The 26,205-nt window shown below is 44.7% G+C and overlaps 3 protein-coding genes across 3 annotated transcripts in view; 2 read left to right on the top strand and 1 right to left on the bottom strand.

Moving 5' to 3' along the window:
• The first annotated feature begins 1,246 nt into the window (after window positions 1-1,246).
• Window positions 1,247-5,159, top strand: calm2a (calmodulin 2a (phosphorylase kinase, delta)). The gene is made up of 6 exons (XM_030378424.1): window positions 1,247-1,483; window positions 2,368-2,398; window positions 3,363-3,506; window positions 3,597-3,703; window positions 3,786-3,921; window positions 4,015-5,159. Exons 1-6 carry the CDS (start codon window positions 1,481-1,483, stop codon window positions 4,041-4,043), a joined length of 450 nt encoding a protein of 149 aa, XP_030234284.1. The 5' UTR covers window positions 1,247-1,480; the 3' UTR covers window positions 4,044-5,159.
• An 804-nt stretch (window positions 5,160-5,963) lies between these two features.
• On the top strand, window positions 5,964-11,269 carry stpg4 (sperm-tail PG-rich repeat containing 4). Its single transcript, XM_030378226.1, has 7 exons — window positions 5,964-6,176; window positions 6,352-6,411; window positions 6,774-7,028; window positions 7,689-7,753; window positions 8,126-8,171; window positions 10,689-10,796; window positions 11,076-11,269. Exons 1-7 carry the CDS (start codon window positions 6,147-6,149, stop codon window positions 11,184-11,186), a joined length of 675 nt encoding a protein of 224 aa, XP_030234086.1. The 5' UTR covers window positions 5,964-6,146; the 3' UTR covers window positions 11,187-11,269.
• Window positions 11,270-24,496: 13,227 nt separating this feature from the next.
• The window catches only part of ttc7a (tetratricopeptide repeat domain 7A), a 51,348-nt gene continuing 49,639 nt past the window's right edge, over window positions 24,497-26,205 (bottom strand). Inside the window, 1 exon segment of the mRNA XM_030378943.1 lies at window positions 24,497-25,972. Within this exon segment, the coding sequence (XP_030234803.1) occupies window positions 25,754-25,972 (219 nt within the window). The 3' untranslated portion in view covers window positions 24,497-25,753.

Here is a 26,205-nt window from a genome sequence, read left to right as displayed (position 1 = left end):
CTCATGCCCCGGATTATCTTATTCTTGTGACAGATTTAGGCCTTTGTGCCGTCTCCTTCGGCGTTACATAATCTGACGGGTGAGAAAAATCCTGTCTGAAAAAAAAGCAACCCCACAACACCCCACAGGTTCAAATGAATAGGCTCCAGTGTGTTCCAGATTATGTGTGTGGGAATGAGCCGGTTCTGCTCTGAGTCTGCTCATGAGATCACATGGTGGAGCCAACAGCACCTCTAGCACCACAGTGTTGAAGAGTGCACACAGAAGGAGATACATCTCCCCAAGATTCTCTATTTTAGTTGTTTTATTGTCATGGTCCTGCTCTTCACGTCCATGTATACGTTTGCGTTAACTACCCTCTATCTTCTAGGACACAGGCATTAGACTTGGGTCTAACGCTTCCCTGTTAGATTAAATTCTTCCTGCGCCCCTCCTTCTTGCTCATCTCTCTGTATGACAGGCCCTGAGACAGGTGGTCAACGGGAACCACAGGGGCAGTCGGGCATAAGCAATCAGGCTATCAGATACTCCCATCAACACCAGCAGAGCAATTAGACCTGAGAATCCCCCCTCATTTAACTGCAAGACGGCCTCACTGACATCTTGTTCAAGCAGGCATATACATGAACTGATAAATACGCACACACACACACACACACACACACACACACACACACACACACACACACACACACACACACACACACACACACACACACACACACACACACACACACACACACACACCTTCCACATCTCCAAAAGCAGAAAACATAACATGCAGAATACAATAATCGCTATTAATACATTTAAAATGAATTTTTAAATCATCTTTTTTTGATAAATATTAATTCTGCTCAAATAAAATCATCACAGAAAAACTGTCCCCGTCATGCTATTCCTTGTTAGTGCTGAAAACCATCTATATAATTGGATGTCCATAACGATTATAACCATATGTAGACACTATGCAACAAGCCTGTCTGCTATGCTTGTAGCGCTAACCAGAATCCCATCGACAAAATGCAGCGCCATCGCAGACGAAGAGAGTGACGCATTGCAGGTACAAACAGACCAATCAGGACGAGGTATTTCATGCCGCTACGTCTTATGCCGTATCACACTAGCAGAATGTATTCATACGCAGTTATCTAGAATGAAAAAGACGAGCTTTAAAATGTGTAAATCAAATTGGTAAATCTTTAATTAAATTATATTTTGGCATCAACATATGTTATTCTTTTTTACTTGGTGAATCTTGTACTACAATCAGTTATTTAAAGTTTGTATTGATTGAGGGAAGAGGAAGTTGGCGGAGGGATCGTAAAAGAGGAGGAGTTAAAGAATATCCGTTAAAGGCGCGTCCAGTTGCTTTTCTCTCAGTGCACTGATAGAGATTTCTAGTGAGCGTGTTGAAGTTGATCGTTACTGTGATCACTTACGGACTTATTTGTAAATCAGCTGCCCCATCTTCTTCGAAATGGTAAGGAAACCATGTAAAACGTTTACAATCTTTTCTTTGCATGCCTAAGATAACAATTGGTTTGTTGAGGTTTTCCGTTCTATCAAACGCTACGTCACGCTGGCAGTTATGATAGAGAGGCGACTGCAGCACCGGCGACGAACTAATGCCAATTCTTACTACGTTATGCCTTATTACGAATTATTATGTGATGTTTGTGTACACAAGGCCAACCTAGCCTTATATTGTGTCAAATTTGTTAAACAATAGATGGATTATGAGGTTATCCTGCCGGGCTCTTTTATGGCCTAAAGCAATAGAAAGTATTTATTGCAAATTATGTTTGCAATAAACATAATTTGTTCGCGGTTATTTTTTACCTGGTTTTTGTTTTTTTACTTGTCAAATCTGTCGAACACCTTACCAAATTGAACGGTGGTTCCTGCCTTGCCCCTGAATACAAATTCCTCCTCGGCTTGTATCGTACTGACTACTGCTCATAGCCAGAGAGAGGCAGTAACGTTATTCTTTCCCGGCTACTGATACAATTTACCGCCAAATGGAACTCATTCATTCTCTCGTGCCGAAGGAGACGTTAACGTCAAGTGTGCGTCGTTCAAGACGAGCTGGGCGTAAAGGCCTCGAATGAATCTACTAGCCTATGTTGACTCCAGGAAATACTTGTAATGCTGGGCTAATCGTGTCTATGTCGATTGTAGGAGGGGTGCATGTATTGCGTTGATCACTAATGATCTTACAATGCTAACGGTGGTAATCATCTTGCGAGAATATGGTTTTGATTCTTAAAATGTGTACGTGTAAAGTTAATTAGGAAGCGTATATAAGGCAGGCTGGTTCATGGTTTTTGGAATTAATACAATTGTTTAATTTGTTTCCATATTCAGGCAGACCAACTGACAGAGGAGCAGATTGCCGGTAAGACATGGATGATATGAGTTGCGGCACGTGGCCTCTGAAATGGATCCTGACAGCCCTTACATTGGGATTATACTTCTTCCTTTTAAGGCTTTCTACCTGAAGGCCAGCTGGTCATAAAATACAAGAATGAATGAGCCAGTTGTTTCCTAATGGCTGTCTAGTGCTCAAGGACTTCCAAACAGAAACCTTTGCATTTTCCTGGTTGCCAAGTAATAAATGATGTAATCATGAGTACTGGGTGTAAGGAGTTGTAGCAACCACAACTACATCCTGTGCATGTGTCGCCTTTGAACTGGGCGTGTTCTCCCAGTAGTCTGTTCCAACTGGACTAGATTTTTTCTAGGCGCAATGCTCAAATATGAGTAACTCCTTCCTAAGGCGCATTAATCCCAATTAGAGCGTTCAGTGGGTTGTTTCTTGAAAGAGTGCTGCTTGCCCACTAATTATTTTGTATTGACTGCCACGGAATCCTGGCATTGTTTGGATGTCTCAGTTTTTCCATTTATGGCCATGAGATGGGAGTAGTCAGTCAATCCAAAGCATCTTTTAGTCTATAAATATTTAAATTAAGTGTTCTCCCTTGTGCTTTGAGCCTGGAAATGGCAGCCTGGAGATATGTGGGCTGCTGCCCTCTGGTCCTGTCACACTTATTGTTGTTGCCATCTGTACTCCTCCACACCCATGTGAAGAATGCCAGCCTTTGCATTCTCGTGGTTCCTTATAATGTCTTTGTTTGGCCAGAAACGGCTCCAGTGTTTTCAGTAACAACACTTGGCTTGTGTGCAATTTAAACAAGAGTGACACAATGCCCTTGGCTACAAGCTAATGTGGCATTATAATATTTCTAGCTGCCATACTAAATATTTTGAGCATACCAAATCACCTAAGTAGAGCAGATATTTGTTATGGTTTCTGCCCAACCAGTCTAAATACGTTTCCTTGTGTTTTTTAATTTCAACAGAATTCAAGGAGGCGTTCTCGCTCTTCGACAAGGATGGCGATGGCACCATCACCACCAAAGAGCTGGGCACTGTCATGCGCTCACTGGGCCAGAACCCCACAGAGGCTGAGCTCCAGGACATGATCAACGAAGTTGACGCTGATGGTGCGAGTCAACATTGGCCCTTCTCTGCGCTGCTCTATTGGGAGGACTGAAGAGTAGCTCATGAATTAATGTTTCCTTCTTGCTCTTTAGGTAATGGAACGATAGACTTTCCAGAGTTTCTGACCATGATGGCGAGGAAGATGAAGGACACAGACAGCGAGGAGGAGATCAGAGAAGCATTCCGTGTCTTCGACAAGGTAGGTTTGTGGTCTGCACGACAATCAGCCTTTTATGACTAAGAAGCATCCTTGGTGTATGGACACTAACTCTCATGTTCAGGATGGCAACGGCTACATCAGTGCTGCTGAGCTGCGTCACGTGATGACAAACCTGGGTGAGAAGCTGACTGACGAAGAAGTGGACGAGATGATCAGAGAAGCAGACATTGACGGTGATGGTCAGGTCAACTATGAAGGTGGGTGTCTTTCACTGACGGGGATTTTTGGTTATAAAACATCATTCCTTATTCACTGAAATAATTGTATTCCATTTTTCTTTTCTTTTGCAGAGTTCGTACAAATGATGACGGCGAAGTGATGGCCTTGTACAGATTTCTTATAAATAATTTGCCTTTTTTTCTTTGTGTAATTTATCTGTAAAATCTTAATAGCCCCCCTCTCGTCCCTGCCCCTTGCTGTCCAAAGGAACTGCATGTAAACTGCATACGCTCTTGTCCCCATGTCCCTTTCTTTTGCTGTCATGGTGTTTTGGAGTGACGGAGCGGTCTTGCATCCAGATGCCTGTGGAGGCCTTGGCTGGCCAGAGAACTTAAAAACCTTCCTCTCATGTGGGCACAGGCCCCTCCACGCATGGCGGTATTGGAAACCTGTCTGCTGGTTGTCACTTGGCAACGCTGTTGGCATGGAAACGATGTGGAGAAGCTAAACTCTGCATGGACTACGGACAAAGTATATATGGAAAATTTCTCAGCATTGCACTACTGCAAAAAATGACACGGGTGTATCTCCTAGGTACTCGTACAAACTCTTTTTGTATCTGCTGTTCTATATACCAGAAATGACTAATCTTACTATGCTTTTTAATGTTTTACTCACTACTTTTAATTTCTTTTCTTTTTTTTAATGGTCTTTGGCCATGCCTCAAATAATCCATTCCAAGTTGTATATTTTTGTTTTACAATAAAAGTTACAATCTACCCAGATTTGAAAATTGTCTTGTTTTCTCGATTAACATTTGTATATGCTGTAATTCCCATTTATGTATTTGGGGCAGAATGCTCATTTGACTTTTTTTTTTGACTCATTAAAGATGTTTACTGTTTGAAGTATCCATGTTCAATGTCCCGAAATACTCGGAGCATCAGCCAATGCCCCTTATAGTTCCAATTTTGGATGAAGTCTGTATTGTCATTAAAATAAAGGCAGAGTGGGTTCAAAGGTTTAGTGTTCAAGAGCATATAATTGTACTCTACATGAAAATTGCTATCTACTGGCTAGATGGGCTATGTGCACTCTGTCAGACCACGTACTAGGAAGATGAGTAATGTCTTACTGGGCATTTGACCACAATGATGTGGCACCAGGCACTAGCATACATCGGTAACTTTTTTCCTTCTCAATATTGAGTTTGTTACAGTAGCTTGCAGATACTAAGTTAATCATTTCAATGACTGAAATAAAGCTCTCTTGTGGACCTCTGTATTGCCTTTGTTTCTGGTGCATGCACTAGATTTGACACTTTTAAAGGTTGAGGAAATTCATTAGAAAATGTCTGAGCATCTTCAAATTGGAATGGGAGCATCATTTTTTGCAAGTGTCAAAGCGACCACTTAAAATTTAAAGCAGTTTCCAAGAAACATTTTCAGAATTTAATGGTTTTTATTTTATGTTGAGTGTGACCTCATGTAGTGAAATCAGCCATTGAAATGTTAAATCCTGAAGCTTGTTATGTAGAGCGCATGTAGAGGTAGTCACATGAGTTTTCTTTTCCTAGACAAGACCAGTAAACAAATTCCTAGCTTCTCAGAATCATATGTTCCATGTTGCCTAGCAACAGGGGTGAATGTTGCACTTTCACTGAGATTCTAGAAGGCGCTTTTAAGGTTCTTAGTTTAGGTGAGGGCAGCCTCTGCATGTGTGTTTTGAGAGCTCTATGCCAGGAAGGTTGATACTTGACACACTGAAAAAGCTGGTTCGTTTGAAAGGGTTTGTAACGAATCGCCAAAGATAACCACATCACTTTATGAGACTTGTAATGAAGTACAGATGGAGACTGTTTGGCAATGCACTGTTACCAGAGAAGTTTCCAGAGTCAGTCGAGTAGAACACCATTGTGAAAAGATAAAATACATAATTCATACAACCTGACATACAGCAATCAAATACTGACCACTGAGCCTTAAATGCCATGCTATGCAATATAATTGCAAGCTAATAACGGAACTAGTATTTCCTCCTTTAAATCCCTAACGTCAGGCTTTTTGGTGTGTCTATATTTAGCCCTCCACAGGGCCAACTTGTTTAAAAAATTGATCGACGTTGGAACTGCTGCTATAGTAACAGTCACAGTTAAGCGGTGGTCAGGTGTCACTGGAACCCAGACAGCGAACAAACGATCAATACGGTGCAAGAGCAGAACAGGGCCACATGGAAAATTATTAGTATCGCTTCCCTCAGCGACATGACCGGAAGAGGAGGTATAATGGCACAGGTGAGATTACCCACAACCTATTTAATTAAGAAATTGTGTAATGACACGTGTAAGTGCATTGAACAAAACAACCGGTTGAGGCTGTTTATATTGCAATGTGAATGAAACTTCTAAGAAAGTGCTTGTTTCAACATTTCTCTTAATTTATCTCAGCTAATTCAAATCTTCTTTAAAGGAAAATAATATGAAGAGGGACGTCACAGGGCGTGGAAGCTGGTGGCTGGAAACATTGAAAGTAGGTCCCTTTATGATGGAAATGCCAAATGGTTTGTATTTTCTACTCATTTTGAAAGGACAATCAGCCTGTAAGTATTACATCTAATGTCATCTCACACGCATACAAACAAACAGACCCACACACACACACCTGCACACAAACACACACACACACACACACACAAACACACACACACACACACACACACACACACACACACACACACACACACACACACACACACACACACACACACACACACACACGATGGGATTTAAATGTCAAAAATTGAAATCGCCCTCTTTCTCAGCTCTGTCTGTGTCTGGGGGGGGGGGGTAAATTAGTAATTGAATCGCTCATCTCCCATCTCATCCCTTGAGGACACACCCATCCCGGGTCACTATCCCATCAGGAACTTTCTGGAAGAAGCAGCGCTGAACCCTGTGAGGAGGACCTATGGCTTCAAGGCCCCGGGCAGGGAAGCCCGCAATGTTTGGCCGCGCCGGGGGGAAATGCTACTTCCAGGGGCCTACAACTACACGGACACCATCCAGGAGGGCCTCAAGCGCCAGGCCTCCTGCTCGTTTAGGAGCTGCCCCCGCTCACACAACCTCACCCTTGGCATCAGGGACAAGGTGAGGCTGGGTGGGGGCCATCCCCATGGGTCATCCTCAATAGGGCTTGTACATCAGAATGCATTATGGGATGTGTTTGCTCCGCCATTTTGAGATGGCAATGACAAATTATTTCACGCTTAATTTCTAAACAATGACCGATACATCATTACTACCAGGAACAATGGTGGCGTTTATTGACTTGGTGTACAAGCCCTTTAGGAAGCTATGGTGACGATAGAGATGGTGTTACTCTTCATCACAGGGGTTTCCAGTGCTTTTAGGCAAATGTTCAACAGACAACCACTGGCTATCCTCCCTTTCTCCAAGGGAGCCATACATGGCTCCAGTGTAACTGTAGTCCCTCAGGTGTGAGAACACAATGTGCTAGTATTGATGTGTTGGCAATGTGTTTTACACTGTCCTTGCATGGCATGGTTTGTGGCTACGCATAGGATTTTGCTTATTACAATTTAATCACGTTAGTTTATTAATGGCTGACACAAGCAGAGTTTTTGATGAGTAACCTAATAACCAAAAATTGGGACATAATGTTGTTTGATAAGCAATAAGTGAGCAATTCAATTCCCATGGCACTCCTAATTCTAGGAAAAAAAATATTGAATCTATTTTTGTGCTTTTGATGTTTTTTTTTTTTTGTTTGTTCCCTTGTGGTGTAAGGATATAAAGACGTCTCCATGTGACAACAATCTGATGGAGAAGCCCGTGGAGAAGACTCCTTGCAAGTAAATACCTTGTGTGTACAGTTCCTTTATCTTTCTCTCTTTCTCTCTCTCTCTCTCTCTCTCTCTCGCTCTCTCTCTCTCTCTCTCTCTCTCTCTCTCTCTCTCTCTCTCTCTCTCTCTCTCTCTCTCTCTCTCTCTCTCTCTCTCTCTCTCCTCTCTCTCTCTCTCTCTCTCTCTCTCTCTCTCTCTCTCTCTCTCTCGCCATAACTCTCTCGCCCTCGTTTAGACATGCTGTGGTGAATCATCCATAACCGTCTCATCTCTTATGCCTGGGATTCCACGCATCCTCTCTGCTTGGTGTTTCCTCCACTTCCTGTGAGTGTTCCCTCCTCTCGTCTCCTGTCCTCTCCTCTCATCTCCTCTCCTTTGCAGGCATGTGATGTTTCGGTCTTCAGTGCAGCGGATCAGCTTTCCGCCAGTGAGTATCCAGTCACCAACCGTTATTATGATCAGTCTCTCCATTGGCCCCAAAAAGGATAGATCTACAATGCACTTTTTCAGAGGGATTGGGCTAGCTGAGAGGTATTTGAGCATTGCCGGCAGCTGCTGGACGTGAAAAGAGAAGCAAAGACACTAAGACATCCCCAGGGCATTATTACCGCCAAAGTAGGGACTCGCAAGCTGCGTTCTGCTTTTGGCAGTGTCACGGCTGACTCCAGGACCAGCTTATTGTCATAGGTTAAGCAGCGAAACATTCCCAGTGCGGCTGTTCCGCAGTGCTGCTGTCATCCACATGAGCATATGACCTGAGGATGTGTATGGGCTGGGGAATAAAAGGGCAGTAAAGGTGTAAAATGAGAAAATAATGGGCTGTGGACTCGTGGAAGAATCTCTCACTTCATTAAGCTATGGAAAAGAGGAAAGCATTTCACAGACTAATCTGAAAGAATAAGAGGGGTAGTGAGCATCTCTCTACCAAACTGCAGCATCTATTCAGGTTTGTTGTTTATCTATATCTTCATCGTGGAACCTTTGACAATGTCATATAATCTTGTTACAGTGAATAGCTGCACTAAATTAACCAGAAAAAAATACAGTCAGAACAGAGTCAGTGAGGAGCATTTTGAGCATGCATTGTTGCGAAATTATCTTTATTTACAAATTCTGGCAACAGCTTTTGTTGGCTCTTTAAATCATTTAAATAATTTTTTTCATTTCGATATGTAATCTGGTTATCCTCACAGCATACAGTTCTATTTATGTTTTCAAGTGCCATGCAGTACGCAATTAAAAGGAAACATCAAAACACTCATACTGCGCTCTATGGATTTCCATCTAGATATCACTTCTACACATCCCTCAGAAGTAGGGTCTGGTCTGTATCAGATGCACTAGAGGAAAAGCCATCCTCGCCTCTCTAAACCCATTGAAACACACACATGCACATACATACACACAGACACACACAGACACCTGCACACACACACACACACACACACGCACACACACACACACACACACACACACACACACACACACACACACACACACACACACACACACACACACACACACACACACACACACACACGCGCGCAGACAGACAGACGGATGGAAAGACAGACAGACAGACAGACAGAAACACACACACACACACCTGTACCCCCCCCTCCCCCACTCCCCAACGTGGTTAGAAAAAGATTTGTAACATTGACATGGTTAAGTGTTATGGGAGACTTGAGTGGGGGGTACAAACAAGGACACAGAACAGATTATTTCACAGAGAGAGAGAGAGAGAGAGAGAGAGAGAGAGAGAGAGAGAGAGAGAGAGAGAGAGAGAGAAAGAGAGAGAGAGAGAGAGAGAGAGAGAGAGAGAGAGAGAGAGAGAGAGAGAGAGAGAGAGATGAGGTCTTGGTCAATCTCATGAGATAAGAGACACATCATGGGTCGTTTATTGTGTGTCCTCCATCGGTCATATGAGCATTGCTCTGTTCTAACAATAGATTCTCAGGAATCTCCTCGTGTTCACTGGACTGCTTGATTATGTTTGTTTCTCTGATCCCAGCTTAGCCGCAAGGTTTTCATATGTTAAATTAACTTATTGACTTAATGTATAGTTTTCATGACACACTGGTTAATTAAAGGATAACTTCAGGATTTTTCAACCTGGATCCTATTTTCCCATACGGTCTAGTTTTTTTTTTAATTGGTCTAGTATTGAGCGAGGCACTGCAGCTGTAATCCGCAAAACAGGCTGTATTTTAGTCCTCAGGCCAGGGGCAATAGCACCCCGTCAATGTACGTCCTCTCAAAGTGCTTGTTTGGGCACCTGACAGGCTCAGATTGCTGTTGTAAGTGTCTGACAACATGAGAAGGATCCCTACAAAGAAATTCAACCTTTTATGTTACCTTTCGCTTGACCCAGGCTGTTTGGTTATTGTGTCTGATCAAGTCATGCTCAAGCGTTAGTCCTGCTCTGAAATCTTTTTATTTACAGGAGGAGAATGTTACATGAAGGTAATTAGTTGTTACAGGAAGAGAAGAGTGGAAAGAAAATTGTGCTAGTTGGAGAGAGGAATGCCGGTGTTGAACGACAGTCAGTTCAGGGTTAGGGTTAGAGTGTTATCTGAAAGATTGGGTGAATGGGAGGTGAGACTATAAGGGAATTTCCTGGAACAGCGCAACAACTAGATTTCCGAGGGAGTCGAGGAACCGACTTGGTTCAACGCAATGACAAACAGACCAGTTCAAGTAAAAAGTTGATTTTTTCTGTAGGGATCCACTTTTTAGAGGATGATTATAGATTGGCCCTATCCCAAAGGATTATTTCTTCGTCAGAATGCAGCAGAAACTTTCTCACTTAACACTTGAGCAACTTTGACCAATCAAAACTGTTCTAAAACCTTTACACCCAGAACGGCAAATAGGGTCCAGGTTGAAAAATCCTGCAGTCATCCTTTAACCAATCATTGGCTTCTTCCTGGGCCCATTGCAGAAGGAGGGGCCAGCTCCGGGCTGCTACAACCTGCAGGCTGCCGCACCCACCAAAGGAATCACTTCCAGTTTTAAGTCAAGACTGCCACGGCTACACAGCGTACACTCAGTGAGTTACTCTGCTGGTAGTCTTAGACTCCTAGACGCATCTAGACTGCAGCCATTGCTGCCTACAGAGAAATACAATGTGGCATATATTAATATTAGGTAGGAATATGATTAGAATAAAATAATCGACTAATCTAAACTAATACTAATGCAACATTTAAATAGACATTTTGGCAGTGGTAGGCCTGTACGGTTGAGAGGGTAATTGCATATCAATGTGTGTGTTTGTGTTTATATGTGTGTATGTATTTGTGTGTGCGTGTGTGTGTGTTTGTTACAGAGAACCCCAGGTCCGGGGTCTTACCTGCTTCCCTGGCAGTTGGGCCCACACCCTAACATCGAAGCCATGCCGACCCCAGGTCAAGGCCTCTTCTTCAGAGACTTATTTTAGGTTGAAAAAAACCAATACACCTCAACAGCTCAGCGACCTCGCCTGTATGCAAGGCCTTCCCCTGAATAAAACCATTGTGACCATTGGCTTCAATGATGTCTTGTTATTCACTAAGGTCCTGAATGTTTCTTTTAGAAGGACTGAGGGCTCAGTGGAACCATCTACATCGTATTTTTGTTTTAGTTTGTTTTATTCTGCTTGAGCACATGCCAGTCTGAGAGGGAGGGATGCCTGATCTTATCAGCTACACAGAACCACTTTATTCCACCTAAGTACTTCTTCTTGGTAACGTTCTCTCTCTCTCTCCTTCTCTTCCTCCCTCTCTCCCTCTCTTCCGCCTCTCTCTGTTGGCATGTGAGGCCACCGCGCCTTCCTACTATCTCTGCCCTGCAATGCACTCAGGAGGTGGAATGCGGCGCAGCCATGCGTCACATGCGCCTAGCCTAGCATGGTATGCCCCGCGCTCGGATAACACATTCTACATTAACACATTCAACCGGTTCCAAGGAAGAGGCGCACTCAATGTTAAAAAATAAATACCTACAATTAAACAAATTCAAATGACACAACGTCTATTCTTATCTCGGTATTCCTACCTACCTACTATCTCGCGAGCTCTCTTTACTTGGGTGAGCAAAACAGACAATGGAAATTAGCTGTACCATTGTGTACCTGTGTGTGCATATATCCATATATAAAGTTGTGCTCTTGCTGTAACATGTTGATCTTCTTTTGGTAAACTTAGACACATCTTTTGGCACCATTACTCCGTAAGCTAGGACCTGTCTAATTATGTGTCATAACGGCTTTTCAGCTTTGTGCAACAGCTATAATGAGACCTCAGGAAAACCACATCCAACCTTTGCCTTAGAAGCCAACCAGCAGCATGTAAATGTAGGATTCATAAATTCAAAACAGACAGACATAACATTTCACTGAATCTTTCAATCAATGATCCAAATGTCACAAGCAAACGACGTCCTGTCCTAAACAGCTGGAGACCCCAGGCCTGGCTAGCATCCTAACAACTAAGCACGATCGAATCCAAACCTGAAGAATCAAATAAGGCTCCTCCTCCTAGGTTGTGTTTGGTAATAACAACCTGTTCTACTGATCTTCGACAAGAAACACATGATATTATTTAAAGCTAAAAATTGGCAGGTTGGCATCTCCAATCAATGAATATGTGGGGAAAGCATGAAAAAAATCGATGTGAAGACCATATTCATGGCGTGCGCCTTAGCATCACAGCTATACATATTTTCCATTTACGATTTTCTTTCTCCAAAAAACGCAATTGACACAAATGCATCACAAGGGGGAAAATACACCACATGACACGCCAGGACTACTGGAAGCATACTGATTGACAACCTTGAGCAGAATGACATCTTGACAGCGGATTGACAACCCCATGCAGCTTCGTGTCAGGGTGTCTATGTATAGCCCTTTATCACCATTAAAGTCTCAATGGGCATAAGAGGCCAAATATCTATGACCCTTATGATCTTATCACCCAATGCGCTGGCCCCCATGTAACTACATTAGCTTGCAATGTTTTAGAACTTGCCGGCAGTAAAAAAGGAAAACAAATCTGTAATATCTTCTTTCTATGAGCACACAATGTGAATTAAAAAAAATTACTTGCACAAGGCCTTTTAAATGTAAGATATGATGTTCATTTCACATTATCTTGAAATAAAGTTAACTCTTTTAAGTATTAACAACTACCTGTATATACACACAAAGCATGTGGATTAGGGTTTAACCCGAAGACTATCCATACAGGGAACTATTTCACTTCAATGCTTGTGACTTGATAGTAAATTACTCCAAAACTTGGTTGGCCAAATATTTAATTATAGTACAGCTGCGGTATGTTGATGGAATGTCAATTTGCGGCTATGTTGCTATAAGATCTATGATTCAAATTGGTTGCTCTGAAAACACGACATGCCCCTCATTTTTGCATTTTGGTTTCCACTTTTAGATACAGCCTCCACTAGTTTGGTTTAAAAGATGATTCATTCTCTGCTGAAGCCAGCAAGCATAGACCCAGAGCTCTAGCTCCCTCACTAACAAGTCCAGCTTTCAAGGCTTATACTGTATATGATATTCAGGGCTCCAATCCATTAGTTTCTCCCTGTTCCAACCATGGATCTAATTGGAGGAACGCTGTTTGTTAAGGTTCATCCTTGTGTGTACCTTGTATGTAAAAATATAATTCAAGTCGTAATAATGAAGTCCAAATACAATCAGTGATACAATAACAAATATGGAGCAAACTCTCCCGACCAGGCAAATCAACAAAGAGCTATGTTATTTTATTCATGAGCGTCGAGGGGAAGAGAAAAGATCCTGAGACTCTTCAGTAGAGAGTCTACACATCAGGGGAGCACACACACACACACACACACACACACACACACACACACACACACACACACACACACACACACACACACACACACACACACACACACACACACACACACACACACACACACACAAACACACACACACACACACACACACACACACACACACACAGTTGCATGCACCAGTGCAAGCGCACGATAGCAATGTTTTGCATGATGTATCGCGGCACACCTCCTGCGCTCCCCGGCCCAGACTTTAATCCCCGGGCGCTTTGTGTTTCATCAGCTGCAGCCGCTGGACGGGCTGGAGTGGCTCTGAAGGAGCCGCTCCGCTGCTCCCCCCTTGTCCTTTATTTAGGAGACAAAAGGACGCACACTTCCGAGCGGGGAGAAGGGCTATCTTATTAACGGGCGGCTCTGCATGTAGCCTCCTGAGGGACGCCCTGGCGCATGAGTGTACACCATGTTGTTTCACAAGAGGTAGCGAGAGGAAAACAGACACAAGGAGGAAGGGACAGATACTTTATGCATGGTTCATTGTGGATGAAAGTGTGTGTGTGGGTGTGGGGTTGAGTGTGTGTGTGTGTGTGTGTGTGTGTGTGTGTGTGTGTGTGTGTGTGTGTGTGTGTGTGTGTGTGTGTGTGTGTGTGTGTGTGTGTGTGTGTGTGTGTGTGTGTGTGTGGGTGTGGGGTTGAGTGTGTGTGTATGTGTGTCTGTGTGTGTGTGTGGGTGTGGAGTTGAGTGTGTGTGTGTGTGTGTGTGTGTGTGTGTGTGTGTGTGTGTGTGTGTGTGTGTTAATGCATGAGTGTGCACAGACTTTACCCTATGTGTCATGGTGAGTGCATGCATCTGTTTGTTTCTGTCTGTGTGCTTGCGTTCATGTGTGTATTTATGTCTGGCTTTGTTTGTTTTTGTGTGTTTTTTATGTTAATAGCGGTGTGGGGTTGAGTGTTTGTGTGTGTGTGTGTGTGTGTGTGTGTGTGTGTGTGTGTGTGTGTGTGTGTGTGTGTGTGTGTGTGTGTGTGTGTGTGTGTGTGTGTGTGTGTGTGTGTGTGTGCTTGTGTGCGTGTCCCCCAGCGGTCAGGGCACCAGGAGTCCCCGGTAATCCCACTCTGTCAACCCCCTCTGCCTCCCTGGGTCCTGGTTCCTCCTGATCTCTGACACATGGGCCATACTGAGGGCTTAACACCCCGCCGCTCCGAGCGCCCCACTGAACCACAGGCATGACGGGACCCCGGCCCCACACACACAAACACAATTACAATCTCCATTACATGTACCATGCATACACACACACACACACACACACACACACACACACACACACACACACACACACACACACACACACACACACACACACACACACACACACACACACACACACACACACTCTGACAAACACGATCTCCATTACATGTACCATGCATAGAACCACACACAAGGTATGCAAGCACACAAACACACACACACACACAAGAAAAAAAAATACAATCTCCATTAGATGCACCACAAATGCACTCTTAAAAAAAAAGAAAAAAAAAAGCAAACACACATAAACCGACACATACACACAACCTCACAAACATACATACACAGGCAATGACACACACACACACACACCTACACACACACACACACACACACACACACACACACACACACACACACACACACACACACACACACACACACACACACACACACACACACACAAACACACATGCATACAAATACACACACTTCCCAACTTCTATTACAAATCTCAAAGTTCGATTGAAGTGACAGGTTTTCGGATGGTACACATAGTGAATAGTGAACACCCACTGCTGATGAGTTGCATTGGCAGTGCGAGGCAACTTCATTTACACATTGTCAAGAACTCACAATGAGCTCTGTGTTTCAAACAGAGGACATTAGACTTCGTTGACTTTCGACAAGTGATAATCCGTGTGATCTACATTTAGGCTGGAATGCAGAACCTGCAAATTAGGATTTTCTCTGGTCATTATGCTGTTAAGAAAATAGACCTTTCTAGAAGAGCAAGAAATTCTTGCTCTTCTAGAAAGGAAAGACTCCGAAGAAATGCGCGGTGAGTCGTCTCCCCGAAGGCAGCACTTCCCTTGTCCATTGACATCTCACCAACCCAAAATGGCGGAGCGGTGTCGCGCAGCGTACCTTGCTAAGTTGCCTGTCTTCACCTCTTCATAACAAAAGCTCTTACAGAAACTCCACCTCAGCGAGTTGGCCGTGCGACGTGTGCTTCAGAGGGGGGGGGGGGCAAAGGTGCTGCTCTGGCGTGTCCTTTGCACCCAGGTCACATTCACTTTCATCGTGTTCACTGCCAACCCATGGCGGGGCGATGACTAGCCCACGCAAGAATCCAGTAGCTAGCATGATGACGCACAGGCTGCTGACCCGGTGTCCTTTTACCCCTGGCCAGTGACAGACACATTGGTGGGACATTACCGTTCTATTAAATGACATATTAAAGTTTCATCAGGTCAAATGGGCGGCGGTTTCACAAACAAAGATGGGCTTTTGGGGGGGGGGGAGTGGGAGGGGGGCATGGGGGGGGGGAGTAATGGCGCTGGCACCGATGCCAGGGATGTGGACGGCGTCCAGGGAGCGCCGGAGACAGATCAGGTGAGAGAACGCCTGATTGATGGAACGGAACGCGAGGCCGGGGCCCGGTCGCCTGATTGTTGTCGGGAGACCAGGTGATTTACAGGCTGCTCATAGTCTCATAAACATAACGTCAGAGGCAATCCAAATAAAGAGGTTTTATTGTAGCCTACCCGAGCCCGCACGTTGACCTATGAAAGATTCAGACCCAGCCTGGGGGGGCATTGCTTTGTACTCTGGACCGGTGAAGGACGCGCTGACGCTCCTGCTCTTACCCTTTGTTATTTTTCAACCAGGGACTGTCCTCGCAGAGTATTGGTTTTTATTGTTTCACAGTTGTGACTCATTTTAATAACACTTCTTTATTGGTGTTTACAACCATACCCAGCAGCAATGGTCTAAATCTAGGATATCTCGGGTAGATTCCTAGAAACAGTCACAGTTTCTTATCTAAATACAGTATACTGGCTTGGTCTCTGTCTCTGTCTCTGTCTCTGTCTCTCTCTCTCTCTCTCTCTCTCTCTCTCTCTCTCTCTCTCTCTCTCTCTCTCTCTCTCTCTCTCTCTCTCAAATATATAAAGATTCAAACATTCCCTCCATCCATCTTCTTTATCTGCTGCAGCCCATCCCAGCCAATGAAGGTCTAGAGGACGTGTCGCCCTAAACGGAATCCGAATCCGAATCGGAGTAAAAGTATTGCAATTGATTTTCTGTTATACAATGCCATCCCTCAGCCTATCCTTTCTCCGGCCCCCGCCATGTGAGCTGTCACGTGAAACGAATAAGAAGAGGATCTAATGTCAACAAGAGGGTCGTTGTATTGAGCCCGGGCTTCTTCACGTCTAGTCTTTTCATGTCACGCTTCCACCCGCCATGAGGCACACGGGCGGCTTATAAAAAGAACGCACACAGGGCCGTGTACTGTCCACTTCTCTGTCCCTGTCACTCTGCTGTGTTTCTCCTAATTTAATAGAGCCCCAGGGAGGTAAGCTAATTACACCTGCCTGCCGCTGGAGCAGTGAGTCACCGCTGGCTCGACAGCGAGCCTGTTGCAACACACCAAGGGTCCTTGACGGTATCACCCCCTCATACACACCTCCCCTACCACCACACACACATCCCCTACCACCACACACACATCCCCTACCACCACACACACATCCCCTACCAACACACACACCTCCCCTACCACCACACACACCTCCCCTACCACCACACACACATCCCCTACCACCACACACACACACCTCCCCTACCACCACACACACATCCCCTATCACCACACACACCTCCCCTACCACCACACACACCTCCCATACCACCACACACACACCTCCCCTACCACCACACACACACCTCCCCTACCACCACACACACATCCCCTACCACCACACACACACCTCCCCTACCACCACACACACCTCCCATACCACCACACACACACCTCCCTTACCCAACCACACACACCTCCCCTACCACCACACACACCGCCCTACAACCACACACACATCCCCTACCAACACACACACCTCCCCTGCAACCACACACACACACACCTTCCTTACCCAACCACACACACACCTCCCCTACCACCACACACACACCTCCCTACAACCACACACACACCTCCCCTACCACCACACACACACACACCTCCCCTACCACCACACACACACACCTCCCCTACCCAAGCACCCACAACATCCAGCCCAGAGAGGCCGGGACAGTCTTAAGGGTTTAGGGTGTTTGACTTCCAGTCAGAAGGTTCTGATTCTGGGAGAGCCTTAAGGGTTTAGGGTGTTTGACTTCCAGTCAGAAGGTTCTGATTCTGGGAGAGCCTTAAGGGTTTAGGGTGTTTGACTTCCAGTCAGAAGGTTCTGATTCTGGGAGAGCCTTAAGGGTTTAGGGTGTTTGACTTCCAGTCAGAAGGTTCTGGGATCATGGCCGACATGTTTAGGCATGCTTGATCCTTGAGCGGAATGCCTAACCCCAATCATCACTACCTGCTAGGGTATCTAAAGGGATTCACTGTAGATTGCTTTGGATTAATCTGCTTAATGCCTCAATAGTAAACAGAAGGTAACATGAAGGCACTGCAAAATCCTTACAAAAACGACTACCACTGGTCTCTGCCCAGAAGGCCATCAGCACTGCTGCTGGCTGCCTTGTTGTGCCGGAGCGGTTGGTGACCATACACGGGGCCCCATAAAGACCCCTCTTTGTGTGGGGGACAGGCCTCACTGGGCCCGGCCCGGGTCTCTCTTAACATGGCGCCACTTTGGACACAATCAGGTTCTGTTGCTCGGGAACCAGGCTGCAGAGCGAGAACAAACGCACCTTTGAAGACACACCTACCAACAGTTTTTTCTGGTAGGCGTATCTGCTGCTTGGTTTGCCTGTGTGTGTGTGTGTGTGTGTGTGTGTGTGTGTGTGTGTGTGTGTGTGTGTGTGTGTGTGTGTGTGTGTGTGTGTGTGTGTGTGTGTGTGTGTGTGTGTGTGTGTGTGTGTGTGTTTCTTGATGGCTTGGCGGCGGGGGGAGGGGAAACTACAGGTGTCAAATATCCAGGCCCAGTTAATGTCTTCCCACACATACACACACAAACACACACACACACACACACACACACACACACACACACACACACACACACACACACACACACATACACACACTCACACACACACACACACACACACACACACACACACACACACACACACACACACACACACACACACACACACACACACACACACACACACACACACACACTCAAACACATACACACACACACACACACACTCAAACACACTCAAACATACACTCAAACACACTTTCTATGCTCCGATGAAGCAACTTGAGAGTAACCTGAGCTGCAAACGTGTTCTGGCATTATTATGAAACATCATAAAACATTCATAAACACACGCACAAACAGCCACCCACACTGACACCAAGGAAGAGACAAATTCTCTTGATTGTGTTGACTAATTTCTGGCGGCTGGTTGAGTCTGTCTAAAAATAGCTAGTGTGTTGCATGTGCGTGTGTCTCTGTCTGTGTGTGATTTTTGTGTTTGTGTGATTGCATGTGTGTGCAGTGTTTGTGATTTTGTGTTTCTGATTATATGGTGTAGGGTTCCATGTGTGTGTGTGAGTGTGTGTCTATGTGATTGTATGTGTTTGTGATGTTATAAGTGTGACTACATGTGTATATATTTGTGTGTGTTTGTGTGTGTGTGATTGCATATGTGGGTAGCACTTAACAATAACTGCAATGTTAAAGTTGCAGATAAAGTAGTAGTAAAGTGAAATCTTGGTGGATTAGCGGGAATTTATAAAGCCTTGTTCCTACATCAATTCTCATTAATAATTAACAATTCCTAATCAGTTATACAGTTATGAGATAATGGATTGTGAGACCATTTATAAAGTATACGTTAATGATCCACAAATTATTTAAAATGCAATAATACTTTAAAAAAACACAATAATCCTGGGATGAACTCCTACCAACGGCGGTCTCCATGGAAACATAATGTAATTTTAGAAACGTAACGTTGTTGTGTGAACTGTAATTTCAATTAAAACCTCTATCCAAATAATTGGGGTTGGGTTCATGGGTTCAATTTCGCAGAAATCTTTATCCGTGGACATTCGATTTCTTGAAAGGGATCAATGACATGTGAATTGTATTGTAAATTAAAACCTGTGCTCAAGATAATTACTATTGTCTCTGACGTGCAGTGTAGGAACCTGTTTGTGATCGGTTCTGGAGCTATGAGTTCAAATTCCACAGACGGCTTTCTCCATCCGATTATATTTTAAGAAAGCTAATGAACAAGAGGCTCATCTGAATTGTAAGGTTAATTATAACCTCCAACACAATCATAAACAGTGTCCCTGTGTTCCAGTACAGAGAGATGCTGCCTATCATTACTGCAGAGCTGGGTTCAAGTCCCACCTAGAATGTGCCCCCAACTAATTACATATTTGAAACGGTGTGATTTGACTTGTATAGTTTGTGGATGGGTGAAGGTAGGGTGGATGGTTGGGTAAATAAATGAGAGCTATAATTGTCACATTGTTCTATAAAATATATCATATTTACCACCCCCTCAACCATCTAATGTCTCATCTACCAAGTCCTTCTGTGACTCAGCCACCACACCCATCCTGACCAATCCATCCAGCCCTCCATCAACACCCACTCCTCCATTAATACATGCTCATTCATACAAATCTAGGCCCATCCACTACCTCAATTAATTCACTCAACCATCCATCCTGAGACAATAGCTATGATCTAAACAGACTTTAAATTTGATTTTAAGACAATTGTCGTGGCAATTTCTCCATCAGAGTTTGCGTCTAAGACAGATGAGATATTTACATGCAAAAAGGCCACAATACTTGTAGACAATTGGTGGTCTTATATATTTGTGATAAAAGCACGAACAAAGATGCATCACAACATGCATCAACATAACAGGCATATTATTTTTAATTATTAAAAAAAATCACAGCACAATGCGGCAGCATAATCATTACTACTGATTTTTTTTTGCACTTTATTCTGTTTTGGGCATTTCCTCCCAGTGCAAATATATTTCAATTAGTTGCAGAAAGCAGTGTTCTGAAATGGGATCAATAAATAGTTTTTACCCTAAGTTGTGAGTAATAGAAAAGAAAATATTGTTGCAAGTGGCCTCTATGCATCGCCTTGACATGGTTTTGCATAGCTGTACATGTCTTAAAGATATTGATCTGGATGGTTTCAACATTCTCATATATTTTCGTTTTTTACAATTCTCACAGTGCAAATATGTTTTTGAATGAGTTTCTGAAAACAGTGTTTTAAGATGGGACATATGTTATTATAATTTGTAAGCCCATGTTGCAAATATAACAACCAAAAAAACATTTAAAATGTTGATGCATGATTATGGGCTACATGAAAATAGTACAATTCCATGTCTTCTGGAAATGTACCCCAGGTGGTCAAGGAAAACAGGCCCAAACCAAACTACAGACAACGCGTAAACGGAATGTGAAACCAGATTACATCACATGAAACACTAAGATTGACATTTTAGAAGACCGTGCAGAATAGCAAGATGGCAAGACAATGCACCGAACGGAATGTGAAACCAGATTACATCACATGAAACACTAAGATTTACATTTTAGACGACCCTGCAGAATAACAGGGTGGCAAGATCATACACGGAATAGTATACAAACCCTAAGTTCATAAAGGAAAACGTAACAAGTAGATTTTTCACCACACATTGTTTCCAAAATGTATCTAGGTTTCCAATGAGAACATTGTTGGTGATACTTAAACCCAGGTCTTCAAAAGTGAGAGCAAACAGCTCTCCCTAGCGCACATCACTAAGACATTGGCGATGATCTGGTCCGAGTATATAATTGACTTTACAAATCACATGACATTGTTCCGAAAACTGTACTGGGTTTCCATGGAGAGCGTTCTCTGCGGCATGGAACCATGTCTCCAGGACTGATCACAAAGAGCTCTCCACTGCACCACGAGACATCTGCTGTAATCTGTTCAGGGGATTTTAATTTATTTTCCGATACACATGACATAATTTCCAAAGTGTCATCCGTTTCCAAGAAGAACTTCCTTGGTGGGACTTGAACCCAGGTCTCAAGAACTGATTACGCCACAGCTGTGCCAACTACGTCACCTAGATTCAAGCTGGGATTTGGTTGAAGTTTTGATTGACTCACCAATTCACATCATTTTCAAAATGTCATGATGTTTAACAGGAGAAGTTCTCGGCAGACTTCAACCGAGGTCACCATAACTGCTAACCAAAAGCTTTCTCGACTGTCCCACCAGCTGAAGTTTAAACAGTTGAAACATTGATTCTGGAATTTCACTAGATCTCCAAGGAGAGCATTCTTGGCGAAACAAAGCTAGGTCTCGAGAAATCATAACCAACAGCTCCCTCGACCGCACCATGAGACACCAGCTATTATTTGATCCAAGATGTCTTTGAATTTACAATTCACAAGAGACGGTTTACAGATTAAACTCAGTCAAAAAGGACAGTGTTTTCGGCAGGATTTGAACAGGGCTCTCTGGACTGCTCCAATGCGATTCTGGCTGTGATTTGGTCAGGGTTTATAATTTAAATTAAATTTGACTTTATATTATTTCCCAAAAAAGGATTCAAAGGAGAGCATTCTTGCTGGCACTTGAGCTAACTTTGCAGTGCTGATTAACAACCCTGGATCACCCAGCAACTGATAACCATCAGCCCTCTTGACTGCACCACCAAGACAGAGATGCAGGCTCTGATTTGATCTGAGGATTTAATTTACTGTAAATCCTCAGATTTACAGCTTTCATGGCTTGATAAGGGCTGCATCTGAATCTTCACCCTATCCTGCTAAAAGTATACCAGACTGTAGGCCGTAGTACATAGTATGCAGGTTTGAATGTACCTGGTGAACCATTATCCAATCGCCTTAGGTATCATTTATCTAATAATTAAGTCCTTTCTAATGACTATTCATATGAACAATGCTATTTAAAGGATAAATTCACTTTCTCAAAGCTTCTGAAAGTGCAACCTCTGATGGTGTGTGCATGTGATTGCATGGTGTGCATGTGATTATATTTCCATCTGATTACAACTGTAACTGATATGTGTGTCTGAGGTAGACGCCACCAGCTGTCCATCCATCACCACAACCACCACCACAACAACCCCCACCACTAGCAGCAGCCTGTGATGGCTGGATGAGAGAGGAGAGACTCAGCACGAGTCCACTCCATCCATACATGTGTGTCCGGTCACAAGCAAAGCCCCACCAGCCTCTGATAGGACCGATGTTATACAGGGCCAGCTCCGTCTCCCCTTGTGCTTGTTTGATTCAGCCTCCCTTCCCAGGGATTTGACCATTCACCTCCCAGGAGCCTCCCTACTGTGTGGGTGTCTCCTCACCACTAATGACGGCAGATCAAAGCCAGCCAGGACTCAGCGACGGGGAGGAAGGGGAAGAAAGGGAAAAACAAACGGGGAGTGGGGAGAGGGAAGGAAAAAAAAGAACGAAGCAGGGGTAAAAATAGACTGTGTGTGTGTGTGTGGGTGCGTGTGTGTGTGCGTGTGTGTGTTTGTCGGGGGATGGAAAGAGCGGGGTTGGCGGTCGATGAGGATTCAAAACAGAATTAAAAGTATTGATGAAGGGCGGAAGGGGCTGTTACTTTGCAGTCACAGGACGCTGTGAAGCTGCCGCGGGGCCGCAGGGGTTCTGAAAGGAGACCATCCAGGAATCAAGCTCCGGCAAAGCGGGAGGTTGTTGCTCTGAGAACTAAGCGCTGGCCTCTTCCTCACACACAGATCGATCCCCCACCACTCCCACCCCCCAACCACCCCAGCCGCCGACTTTGATAATAGCTGCACTCATACCTCACATGGTGACAGCTGAGATCAGACAGACACTGTCAGGCAAATGAAGCTCCATCACACGGGCGTTTTTCTGCCTGTGAGCGAGTGTGTGCGCGCACATGTGTCTGTGTGTGTGCATGCATACACACAGACAGAGACACAAATACACTTGTTCATGCATCCACATGTACATATAGCTTTCTGGTGCCTGTGTTTGTTAGTTTGTATGTATGGTTGTGTGTATGCGTGTGTGTACATGTTGTTGTGGGTGCGTGTGAGTGTTTATGAGTGCCTGCCTGCTTGCATGCATGTCTAGTGTGTGTGTGTGTGTGTTTGTGTTGTGGGTGTGTGCGCGTGTTGCTCGGCAGACTAGATATCTCCCCGGTTCCCGTGTTACTCAAACAAGGGGATTGTTGCTAGGCAACCAAGCCACATCACATCACATCAGGCAAGCAGTGGGGGGAGGGGGAGTGAACAAGGGTGTGTGTGTGTTTTGTGTTTGTGTGAGAGAGAGAGAGAGAGAGAGAGAGAGAGAGAGAGAGTGAGAGAGAGAGAGAGAGAGAGAGAGAGAGAGAGAGAGAGAGAGAGAGAGAGAGAGAGAGAGAGAGAGAGAGAGAGAGAGAGAGAGAGAGAGAGAGAGAGACAGAGAGAGAGAGAGAGAGAGAGAGAGAGAGAGAAAGGGAGAGAGAGAGGGAGGGAGATAGAGGGTGAGACAGAGAGAGACGAATAGAGGGAGAGGAAGAGGAGGAGGAGGAGGTGGAGGAGTAGTTTGAAGGCAGGGTTACATAAGTGGCCAGTGTGCTCCCTGGCCTCCCAGGGATGCAGCCAAACACTCAGATGTGATGTCCATTAGACACAAGTGATGAGGCAGGTGACTGCACGCCAGGCGCCAGTGATTGAATTGTGTTTTTATTCATCATCATGTATTTGTATTTTTGGATGTTATTCAGAACAGGGGTTTTCCATCGAGGATGCGATGAGTCAACAGAAAGAAAAACCAGACAGAGTGAAAGACAAAAACAATAGATATTTTAAACAAATGAGTAACCTTCACTGTACAGTGATAAGGATAAGGGACAGGAAACACCCCAGAGGGCCTATTTAAAACACACGCCCACACACACACACACACACACACACACACACACACACACACACACACACACACACACACACACACACACACACACACACACACACACACACACACAAACACACACACACACAGGCGCACACACACACAGGCGCACACACACACACAAACAGGTACATACTTTAGAATAATACGAGTGCAAAAGTAAATGTGAACATGCTTGTACACAAAAATGAACTAGAGAGACTCGGAATGGTACAATCAAACACCCTGATTGAATGTAGTATTTATGTGTGCGTGCGCGTGTGTGCATGTGCACATGTGCAATTCAAAAGAACGAGCAGATCAAAGTGATCATAAATACATCACAGACCAATACCGGAGTGATGATATCCTCTGAAAGATATGTACATACAGTATAAATATATGGATTCAAACAGGATACCGGAATGTAGTTCAAACACACACACATCAGCTAGTCGTGTTATAGCTTTGACTCTTCATCATGCCCTCGACTCCTTTATCGTCATTGATATTGGTCCTTCTGATATTGTCCTTCTGATATTCAACTTAATTACATAAAAGGCTTAATAATTCCCTTTGGATTAATACAGTACCCCACATCTGAATGAGGATTGAAAATCACAACATGGAGGCAGAGAGAGAGAGGAGGGAGAGAGAGAGACACAGAGACAGAGACAGAGACAGAGCGAGAGAGAGAGACAGAGACAGAGAGAGAGAGAGAGAGAGAGAGAGAGAGAGAGAGGCAGAGAGAGAGAGAGAGAGAGAGAGAGAGAGAGAGAGAGAGAGAGAGAGAGAGAGAGAGAGAGAGAGACAGAGACAGAGACAGAGAGAGAGAGAGAGAGAGAGAGAGAGAGAGAGAGAGAGAGAGAGAGAGAGAGAGAGAGAACACAACAGTCTAGAATGACCATATCCCTTCCCCCCTAACCGCTAATTACCCATCCCCACCTTCATCATCTTCACACCCCCCCTCCACACACACATCACCACCACCCACACACACACACACACATGCCGACAGGCCCTGGTCCTCACAGCTCCCGTGGGATGACGGTGAAGGGGCGGATGGGGGCGGTGGCCTCCAGCTGCAGGGCGGTGAGGAAGCAGTCCGGGGCCTGGCTGGAGCCCCGGGACTGCAGGGCCTCGCCCAGCCCGCTCCAGGCCTCGTGGGACGTGCTGTGGGCCTGCACCGCGTCCCGCAGCACCTTCTCCCCCAGGTGGACCCGCCCCGTCCGCACCAGCAGCTGGCCCTGGAGGCAGCACAGGGTGGGGGGAGGGGGAGGGGGAGGGGGAGGGGGGAGGGATGGATGGATTGATGAATGGATGGATGAATGGGTGGATCGATGGATGGATCGATGAATTGATGGATGGATGGATGGACACATAATTGAATGGATGAAAGATGGAAGGAGAGAGGGATGAGAGGAAGATGGCCAGGGCAATAGAAGGATGAATGAATGATGATGGTCAGATGGATGGATGG

This window comes from Gadus morhua, chromosome 15, assembly GCF_902167405.1.
Source record: "Gadus morhua chromosome 15, gadMor3.0, whole genome shotgun sequence".
Classification (NCBI taxonomy): domain Eukaryota; kingdom Metazoa; phylum Chordata; class Actinopteri; order Gadiformes; family Gadidae; genus Gadus; species Gadus morhua.
This window is presented reverse-complemented; position numbering and strand designations above follow the sequence as displayed.